Source organism: Vanacampus margaritifer, chromosome 15, assembly GCF_051991255.1.
Source record: "Vanacampus margaritifer isolate UIUO_Vmar chromosome 15, RoL_Vmar_1.0, whole genome shotgun sequence".
NCBI lineage: Eukaryota > Metazoa > Chordata > Actinopteri > Syngnathiformes > Syngnathidae > Vanacampus > Vanacampus margaritifer.
This window is the reverse complement of record NC_135446.1, coordinates 7373521-7384655: the sequence shown is the minus strand read 5'-3', so window position 1 is coordinate 7384655 and position 11135 is coordinate 7373521. Positions and strand designations below refer to the sequence as shown.

Genomic DNA, 11135 nt, shown 5'->3' with positions numbered 1-11135 from the left:
TAAAAAAGTAATTAGGTATAGTTGCTCATTACATGCTTAAAAAAAGTAACCAAGTTAGTAATTAAATTACTTCATAATAAAAGTAACATTATTATTACCATTATTGTTATTACTATAATAATAATAATAATAATAAAATAAAATTATTATAATAATATTTTTTTATAAAAGGAATGCAAATTATGTCCAAGATATATAGGGTGTTTTCATTTATTTTTGTCACTATGTCACACAAATCCCTCACTCTGTAATGACATAACATATAATAATAATCATTGATATTGGAATCATGATGTATGTTCTACCACTGCCAATTATTACAGCAATCACAATAATAATAAAAAATAAAATAAATACTGGCTATATGGTGATTTGTGGCACACATGTCATCTACAGGTAATTTGTGCAGGCTAAAATAATCAATTATATATATATATATATATATATATATATATATATATATATATATATATATATATATATATATATAATATATATATATATATATATATATATATATATATATATATATATATATAATATATATATATATATATATATATATATATAATATATATATATATATATATAATACATTGCCAATGCTATGAAATATACAGTGCTTAATGCTATCAAGGCCAAAATCATTGCCATAACTATTACTCCATTTCCTCCTCAAAATCATCAGCTTCCACTTGGACTTTCTGAAAAACATACTTTAGTACACTTTCAATCAAGAGAGTATGGTGATATATCTTCAGTTTATAATTCCACACATTTAAAGACATGGTTAAAGGTGCATGACGCAACGTTGACGTGTTAAAATAACCATATTTTTCACCCACACATGTTTTAAGAATTGTATAATAGACAGGAGGTACTACTGTGGCACAATGGCTGTTGCCCCTATTTTCCTGTAGAGTGAAATAATGATCGGGGATTCGGGACCAAAACTTTAAGCTTTCTCCCTGTCAGGCGCGTGCACGCGCTCAGTCTCGCTGCGCGGATGCGTTGGGATGGCGAAAGTGTGTGAGAGTGTGTGGACAATTTCGTGGTAAAAGACAAACGTGTGCCATAGCGGATATAAAAGTGTGCCAAATAATAATAAACCAATTCTGCAGTATGCCCCTTCATCTCCCAGTGGCTCCTTTTGTTCGACCATCGGCCGAAAGTTTTGCGACATGCAACAGGAGTTTTTCCACAGAGATGACTCTGACCAAGGGAAAAAATCTCCCCCTCGACCACGGTCAAAATACAGAGCAGGAAAGGAAAACACTGTTGAGTGTGCCAAAAAGGGGAAAACTGAAGTTGCACAAGCGCCGCTGTAGGACGTGGATCAATATTGGAACAGCCATAATATTAGAGTAGGGGGGAAAAAAGGATGAAACCGGACCCACAGCTTGTTTTTTTTCTTGCTAAAAAGGTAAGACCTCGTCACGAAAATGCGATAGGGTCTATTTATGATAAGCAATGCACAATAAAACTACCACTAACTAACGTCTGAGCACTGGGCGCGTGTACGTAGCTGACTTCCATTCCGCTTTTCACCAGAGGGGCGCCAATCTGCAAAAAGTTGGTAACTTGCGTTCGGTGCCTTTAATGATTGATTTACGTCAGAAAAATACCCAACTCTAAGCTTGCATTATTCACATACAAATGCTATATAACAGACCTCGACATCGCCTCATCAGTGTGATTTGTTGAGACTGGATATTTCTTTCAACACTTTTCACGTGTGATGATGCTTGTTGAGTCACGATGCTAATAGTTCTTGGTGGAACAGAATTGTCAACAAATCGCTCCACATGGAAGCTGTTTATTGGCAAATCTCTACTGTTATTTTGATTAATGTCACTCTTGTCATAGTTGTCAAACCTGACTTCCAGGCGAGGGACGTGGACTTTTTGCTAAAATGCTACGCCTTAAGGAAGGAAGACACATACGTCACGTTGTGACGCTTCCTGCGACACCTTCAAAATAAAAGTCACTATACATTTAAGACGTCAAGTCACTTTTGTTGTGACGAGGTCCGACAACAACAGTGCCTCTAACTGTGCGCAAATGACATTTTCAGAGCAAGAATTCTGCTAAAGAGCAACACAACTGCAGAACGTCTTGTAGCTTATTTCGAGCTTTGAAACAAATAAATGAATTGTAACACAACACATTTGCACATACAATAACGATAACGACGTTTCAAATATGGGGAGAATAATTAGTCCGTTTACGGAAAAAAAAACGGTTACCTAACGCTGTTAGTTTAAACGCCGTTATTCCCAACACTGCCAAATATACACAATTTAATTAATAAATGAAAAGAAAAGTATAACCTGACAATAGTCTAGCACAGAATTTAGCTTTGACCAATCATGGCAATTCATCGTCGTAAGTTGAAAGAAAAAATACTAGTTTTTTTTTTTTTTAAAGCACGAACATGTATACCAGTTAAAATGCCTGAAACACCTCTCACTGTTCTTCATTCAACAAGGGAACTGTGAGTAATTCTGTGAGTTGTGGGTTCTGGAAAAATCACAGAAGGACTGCACTTCATGATGGGCGTTGGCCTGGGCTGTTTTGTTTGTTTTTTCCCCCAGCGACAAACGTTACTGTTTTGCAGTCTGATAGGTGCAGCCGACCAATCAATCATGACCAGCACTCCCTATACGCCAACTGGCCACTAACATGGCCTGGCCACAGCTTGGCCACTATTCACTGCCTTGCGTGAAACGATGCACCTGCACCATGCCGTGCCCCACCACTCCAACCGCGTCATTCGCACGCATCCACCACCAGCCGAGTGTTGTACATTAACTACTATGCAAACGCACCACTTGAAACGCTTCTTTCGCTTTTGGTGAATGTATCAGAGGGCCGCTTTCCGAAGGTAAAGCATGTTGATAAGCGAAACTACAAATGACGTTACGACGACATGATAGCAAAACGAAAAGAAAGGGGTGGTGGCTCAGAAAGCCAGAGAAAAGAAACAGAGAATAACATCGTGATGCTTCTCTACATGTATGAGCAGGCATGAGATTTTTAGCTAAAGTACCAAAGCAGCCAACGTTAGCTCAGCCTCAGAGGAGGGACAGAATATAGATACAAGAATTACAGATGAGCAAGTAGATGTTTTTCCCTCGAGAAGTAAGGGCAAGTAAGTATGTGCAATATGTGGAACTCAGCCCTGTTATATGATGCAACCTCTGTTATAATACTAGCTAGCTAGTCAAACCTGGTGGCCTGGGGCATTTTTTTTACCTGGTGCAAATAGGCGACTAGCTATTACACTGCTATGCCGACCAGTGCACCGGCGTTAGCTAGCTAGCTTTCTTATATTATTTAACCTTTACACAAGGATAATGGCTTTGAATGCTGTATGTTAAATCTGTGATGTTGTATTTTCATTAAAATGGGGTTATCTGTTATTTGTGCAGGACAAGTAAATACTGCATAAATCAAGGTAAATAAATAAGAATAAATTGATTGACCAAAAAATCAATTGGGTACATAAACCTGTAATAATATATATATATATATATATATATATATATATATATATATATATATATATATATATATATATATATATATATATATATATATATATATTCCCTTTAATGGTTTCTTTCAATTGAGCATAGACCGCCACTGAGGAGGGCAGAATAAGAGTCAAGTAAAATTTAATTATGGAGTTTCAGGACTATTGATTTAGTATGCACTTACAGCAACTAACTTAACATATGATTTGTTTGAGCTGGGAGCTCACGTGTGGACGAGCAGGGGGCAACGCCAGGCAGCCAAACCCTGACTAAGACAAACTGTTTGATCTTGCCAACTCACCATTGTAGAACAGCACACTTCTCTTCTTCAGCCGTTGCAATAAGAAAGTGTAGAAATGTTTGATTTTCAATGTTTATTTAATTTAAAAAAACAATTAATTTCAATAATATGTAAAAATATATATATATGTATTTGTTATCACATTGTGCATTTTTTGTTTTTTTAAATATAATCGATTTTCACTAATTATCTTACACTTGTTGTGCCTCACCTTACAGAAGGCTGACATTTTTTGCCACCATCTTTCTGCTGCGGATACACGATGGAGACAAACTTAGTAATTGGTGGTAGGCTTGCGATGCGTGCTCTCTCTGAGGCACAGTTGTGCGTGTGCCTCAAAATACATTTACTTCAAACTTAGGTCATTGCATTCTATTAGTTCACCAATAAATTGAAATAAATTATACACACCTTTAACCCATTAAGGCCTAAAGCGCCTGGCAAAACATGCCTCTAAAACATAAGGGGGACTTTGACCTTATCTTTGGACCCCCTCCTAAGCCGAAGGTGGGGGGTGAGGTTGGCATGGATTACTATAGCCAGCTGCGGGACTGACTTCGGGAAGTGCATGACGTGGCTTGACAGACCATCACCCAAGCCGGCTGTCGTCAGAAGAGGGCATTCGACGTTGGCTGCAGAGGTAAAGACCTTGACGTGGGCACACACATTTGTCATTTGGTCTACAGCCCCGAGAGACGGAGGGGCTGTAGAACTCTAGAACTCATGAGTCACTGGGGGGGACCGTGCACAATACTAGAGACATGATATGGGGACATGATGTGGTGTTTCGCTGTTAAAGAGGAACCGGGTGGTGGTCCTCCACCGAGATCGGCTCACCCCCTATCGACCATGGGCAATACCAGAGAGGGAGGCCATGCAGACAGGCAGGGAGGAACAGACTGAGGGGACCCAGTCCACCCCAACACTGGTTGGGAGGCCGCGGAAGGGTACTCGGCGACATTAAAATGTGTAATTCTTAATTATACAACGTGAGGGTTCGTTGGTGGTTGATGGAACACTAGAAAAAATATGAGATAAGATAAGATGAGACATAAAATGAAAATGCAGGATGGCGCATTCTGGCACAACGCTGTTTACTCGTCACATGCAGCTGCAGTGGCAACACTTCCTGACAACACTATCCAATCAGGAGCTAGTAAGTGAATGAGAACAGCAGAGTCAACACGTCAATTTAGTTACTTGTATAACAAAACAATAAAAACTAAACATAAATGTGTAAATAATTCTGGAAACAAATTTATAAGTAAATATATATTTTGACAAATTTAGTTAAATCTTACCCATTACTGAACCTTACAATTATAAATCAGGCCAGTAAAATCACCCAAACAGACCAACCCCCTCAGTCTGAACTGAACGCTCAGTGATGAGGAAAACCACCCTCATCACTGATGACCTTTGCCACCCACTCCACCACTCCCTCCATGCTGCTGCCATCAGGTAGATGCAACAGAGTTCCACTGGCCAGAAAAAAACATTTACAAAAAAATCCTTCATCCCCTCTGCAATAGCCGCTCTTAATAATACAAAATGAACGGCACTATGTTTTACTCATGTTTTATTGATTGTTTTTATCTGTTTTAATTTTAAATGTGTGGGATGTTTGTAATGTTTAAATGTGAGTTTTAAACTTTCTTTTACAGCCATGGAAAAAAATAGAAACATTGTTGTTTTCACCTGGAACAGACAATAAAGCTATATATCTATCATATCAACACGTTGCGTTTCCTTGAAACAATACAATATGCTTTTTAATTAATGCATAAAAAATATAGAGCAACATCTCAATGAGTCTTTCCAGACTTAATTACAACAACCTCCACATCCCCCACCCGCTCCCTAAGTTCCAAATTGCACTGCGCAATCGAGGGTGTGCTTGGATTGAGACTCGGACGTCCCGGTTTTGTTTTGTTTGTGGATAAATGCGTTGATGCTCTGGTGTGCGCTGTGTCGTAAATCGAGCGCTTCCTCTCATTTGGGCGCGTGTTGGAAACGAGATGGAGAAGGCAAACGAAGACAGCATTCAGAAACCTCCCTGTAGAAAAATGGTGAGTACATATGTTTTACTTGCATTATATTTTGGTGCTGTGAAGTTTATTTGCCTGCTGTTAGGACACGTTGTGACCGCATTTGCTGTGGTGTGCTAGAGCTAGTGTCCGGCAACTAGTGCTTCTAGATTGCAATTAACCTCAATTAACCTTGCAAACCACTGCAGGTGGATAATGACTAAACGTTAATCCCATAATGGCTCCGTCTACTTTACGTCTTTATAAGGTACTTTGTATGTTACTTAATTCAATATTAGGAACATATTTATATTTATTGTGAGTACATGGTTGGCCTATTAGGTGCATACAGAGGCGCGGCAGCCATTTCGCTACTGTGGAGAGCCAATTTCAGCCTTCTCTTCGCAAAACTGCTGTTTCCCACCGCATCCGCCAGGGCTAGAAAGTTAATATAGTACATTTAGTATAGTCCATAATAAAGTCTCTGCACTAATTTTTTTATTCTGTAAAATAAAGTACAGTATTTGAAAAAAGCTTATATGTGAAGTATTTACAATGTTGTATTACATAGTGAGGAATCTAGGAACTGATATTAGTTGTTGTTGGATACTTGCACATTACCAGTAAAGATGAAGCATAAGTCAAAGCAATTAATTAAATAAATTAAGATGGGACAAAATCAATGGAATATAGAAAGCATGGGAAGACATTTATTTAGTGTCAACCCTTTCATGGGAGAATTAAGACCGCAAGTTCAGTGTGAAAAGGAAGCAGTTTCATGAATTAAGCTTTCCTTTCCTTTACTCCACACGTGCCACATTGATAGTCTATGTCTAGTGTGTTCCAAAAATGCCACAAAAGACACTAAAAAGAAACTACATAATTACCATCTCTAAACATGCATTTTGTGTGTTTTCAGGCTGATACACGTTGGATGCAGCGCATGAAAAAATTAAGAGAGCACCATGATGCATGTGAGCGCAGATATAAAAAGGCTCAAGAAAATGTGTCAAATGAGGTGAGTAAGAAGTCTTTGTTTTTATACTGTGTGATCAAGTGCAACAATACTTAGGTCTTCAGTTGTTGTGGTAACTTCTGAGGAGAACCCATCTGTACTGTTTGTGAAATTTCTTTCATTGTGAAGTAATTTGATACATTTTGAATTGTTTTTCAGACATTTCACAAAGACACTTCCGATGATGTTGGTAATGAGCCAACATTTAACCACTTGGCCTGTTTGAATGTTTTGGCTGATTGGGTCAAACTGAATGTGCTTTTCTTTGTGTTCATTTGTTTTGATAGGTCGGTCAGATGGAGTGATGCTGCCGGTGTGGAAGGAGTCTGTCACACCGAAGCAAACCCAAGGTATACGACTCTCCAGTGGCTTGTGAGGGGTTATTGTTTTACATGAAACAGTGTGGGCAAAAATATATCTCTATTATTATTATTGTTATTATTTTTCAATTTGATAATTTGACGATATCCTACCCCAAAAAATTTCAAATCTTTATTCGCTTCCCAGGACATTTATGGATAGACACAGAATTTCTGAATAGCTCCCGTTTATTCTTTGAAACGTTGCACAACAATATTCTATGGCAATTTCAACAGTGAACAACTTCAATTTATGTCCAGACTGTATATAAATCACAGGGAAATATGCCAAATCAGCTCAATATCTTGGTTACGCTAAGTAAAAAAAATATCCTTAAATTAGGTGATATCAAAATGTAAACAAAATAAACATTTTAAATCAAATTGACGTGTATACAAATGTGTGTATAAATGACTATATAAATTTTAAGAAAAAAATATAGTAAAATAAGAAAATTCTTACTGCAAATAAGCAAAATTATCTGCGAACAGAACAAGAAAATTCTCTTTGACATATTCCCTATACTCCTTTCGTATAGTTTGTTTGCAAGTGGTGGCGAAAAAAATATGCCGCAACCGTAATCCTGTACATCTTACATACAAGGTTATTTTAATCAATGCCAGTTTTGTCAAACCTGAATCATTTTCAGACTAGGAACGTGGATCCACATCTTGCTGTTAAATCATTTGCTGAGATGGTAAACTCATCCATATTTCCTGTTAATGTGGATCCTTAGAAGTTAAAGGAAATTCGAGCCCGAATGCAGACTGAAAAATATTTGCCCGAGGCTTGCAGGAGTACCAATTTATAACAGCTAAGGTGATAATCTACTGATTAGAAGATATTTGAGTCATAAATGGTCAAATGAAAAGGCTATTGTAAAGACATATTTGGGCAATTTATTACCTGCTGCATTTTTAACATCGACCAAGGCACTGGCATCAAATCTATCTATCTATTAAAATCTATGATGATGGTAAACCGATACCTGGTTTCGGTACTCGCCCATCCACAATTGAAATATAGAGGTACACCTGATTGCGTTAAACTGAATGTGCTTATGTCTGTTTGTGCTTTGGTAGGTGGTTCGGATGGAAAGACGCTCCTGGCCAGGAATACGTCTGAAGGTAAGCTGTTATCTCTGGGCTTGGGAATGGGTCATCTTTTTCTGGGTATAAAAACTACTAAGTTGTTACAGAACTGTGTCTTAACTTTCAGTGGCATCTTAAAGAGGATACTTAACTCATTTTGCAATTTTTCAGGAGTAAAAAGTTAATATTTTGGCTTTAAACAACTTGATAGCGTCATTATTTTTCATTTACTTTGTACAATTAACACTTTTAAAAAGACATTTTGCCACTTGTCGACTGGAAATTACATCACATGTTGAGGGTTCAGGTAACAACCAATCACGGCTCAATTTGTAATTGTTAGGTAAGCCATGATTGGTTGTTACCTGAGCCCTCAACACCAATCACATTTACAAATTGAGCCGTGGGAATGGGTCATCTTTTTCTGGGTATAAAAACTACTAAGTTGTAATGAGCCAACATTTAACCACTTGGCTTGTTTGAATGTTTTGGCTGATTGGGTCAAACTGAAATTGCTTTTCTATGTGTTCATTTGTTTTGATAGGTCGGTCAGATGGAGAGATGCTGCCGGTGTGGAAGGAGTCTGTCACACCGAAGCAAACCCAAGGTATACGACTCTCCAGTGGCTTGTGAGGGGTTATTGTTTTACATGAAACAGTGTGGGCAAAAATATATCCCAAATATTATTATTATTATTATTGTTATTATTTGTCAATTCGAGTCATTGAGAGCAAACACGAGAGCGTGCATGACATCACATCCGCAACTGGGCAGGAAATTCGAGCCCGAATGCAGACTGAAAAATATTGCCCCGAGGCTTGCAGGAGTACCAATTTATAACAGCTAAGGTGATAATCTACTGATTAGAAGATATTTGAGTCATAAATGGTCAAATGAAAAGTCTATTGTAAAGACATATTTGGGCAATTTATTACCTGCTGCTTTTTTAACATTGACCAAGGCACTGGCATCAAATCTATCTATCTATTAAAATCTATGATGATGGTAAACCGATACCTGGTATCGGTACTCGCCCATCCACAATTGAAATATAGAGGTACACCTGATTGCGTTAAACTGAATGTGCTTATGTCTGTGCTTTGGTAGGTGGTTCGGATGGAAAGACGCTCCTGGCCGGGAATACGTCTGAAGGTAAGCTGTTATCTCGGGGCTTGGGAATGGGTCATCTTTTTCTGGGTATAAAAACTACTAAGTTGTTACAGAACCTTAAAGAGGATACTTAACTCATTTTGCAATTTTCAGGAGTAAAAAGTTAATATTTTGGCTTTAAACAACTTGATAACGTCATTATTTTTCATGTACTTTGTACAATTAACACTTTTAAAAATACATTTTGCCACTTGGTGTCGACTGAAAATGACATCACGTGTTGAGGGTTCAGGTAACAACCAATCACGGCTCAATTTGTAAATGTGATTGGTGTTGAGGGCTCAGGTAATAACCAATCATGGCTTACCTAACATTTACAAATTGAGCCGTGATTGGTTGTTACCTGAACCCTCAACACGTGATGTCATTTTCAGTCGACAAGAGGCAAAATGTCTTTTTAAAAATGTTAATTGTGCATGGGAAATAATGACGTTAGCAAGTTGTTGATATCCAAAATATGAACTTTTTACTCCTAAAATCAGCAAAATTAGTAAAGTATCCCTTTAATTTACTGTTCCCATTTATCTAGGGAAAGCAGAAGTCAAAGAGGAAGTGGACGAAAGAAGAAAACTTGTTTTTTTCTTCTTTTTCTTTTCTTTTTTGCTTCTTTTTTTCTGGCTGTGGAGAAAACTTGATGGACTTCATCAGCTCTTTTAAGGTTCCACAAAAAAATGAGTGCAGTTAAGTTTTGTTTCACAGGTTGTTGGATGTTCAAAATTCACGTGGAAGCACTTTTATTTTAACAGTCAGGGTTTTCTTTCTTTAATTTAAAAATTCAAGCACTTTTATTTTTGACAGTGAGGGTTTTCTTTCTTGAATATACAAATTCAAGCACTTTTATTTTTGACAGTCAGTGTTTTCTGTATTCTTTTCTGTTGTTTTCTGTTGCATGCACCTGTTTCTTTTGGCAAACGTGCAATTAAAAAGACTAGAGGTGTTCGAAACTGATATCCTGAACAGTATTCATTTACTTCATTCTGTGCAGTCTGCATTTTTAAATGCGCAAACAATATTGTGCACTTCACTTGTTGCACATAATTTTCAAATTAATAATTTTCTCCAAAAATAACATTGGAATTTGTACTCTGATATGCACAGATTAGGGCTGTCAAAGTTAAATAAAGCGTTAACTAATAGATTAATCACAAAAAAATGATTGCATTAATCATGTATTAACGCAGATTAATCACACTTAATTTTGACCACAGATGATCCTTTAGCTTAACAGCGGATAACATAACTACATGCATTAAAGTAAAGCATTTAATAAATGTTTGCGTCAAAATATTAATATTTTTTCCCATTTTTAATTATGCAAGTAATTAACTGATTAGAAAAAGACAAGGATGAGCGTGTGCAGTTCATCAAAAAATGTTGAAGATGTCCTCATAACAGTAAATGTCAAAAGAATTAACACATAACAGGTGCCCTTTAAATTTGGCTGGCAAAAAATTATGATAAAAAAGGCTTTTTTGTTAAGCGATTAATCGTGATTAATCTATATATATATGTACATATATAATGACAAGAACACACTTTGATGTCTGTCAAATACTCTGATTAACCACTGCTGACCTAACACAGGCTCTAAATACTGCCATGTGTGTGTGTGCATATATATATATATATATATAT

General features: G+C 37.0%; 1 protein-coding gene across 2 annotated transcripts; it reads left to right on the top strand.

Annotated features, from left to right (window-relative positions):
• The first annotated feature begins 5796 nt into the window (after positions 1–5796).
• Positions 5797–10448, top strand: LOC144035304 (uncharacterized). 2 transcript variants are annotated; one of them, XM_077544893.1, is made up of 8 exons: positions 5797–5906; positions 6784–6882; positions 7039–7069; positions 7167–7229; positions 8322–8366; positions 8875–8937; positions 9438–9482; positions 10030–10448. In XM_077544893.1, exons 1-8 carry the CDS (start codon positions 5856–5858, stop codon positions 10155–10157), a joined length of 525 nt encoding a protein of 174 aa, XP_077401019.1. In that variant the 5' UTR covers positions 5797–5855; the 3' UTR covers positions 10158–10448. The 2 variants fall into 2 exon arrangements, with proteins under 2 accessions (XP_077401019.1, XP_077401020.1); XM_077544894.1 differs by lacking the exon at positions 5797–5906 and adding an exon at positions 6030–6132.
• The last annotated feature ends 687 nt before the right edge of the window (positions 10449–11135 follow it).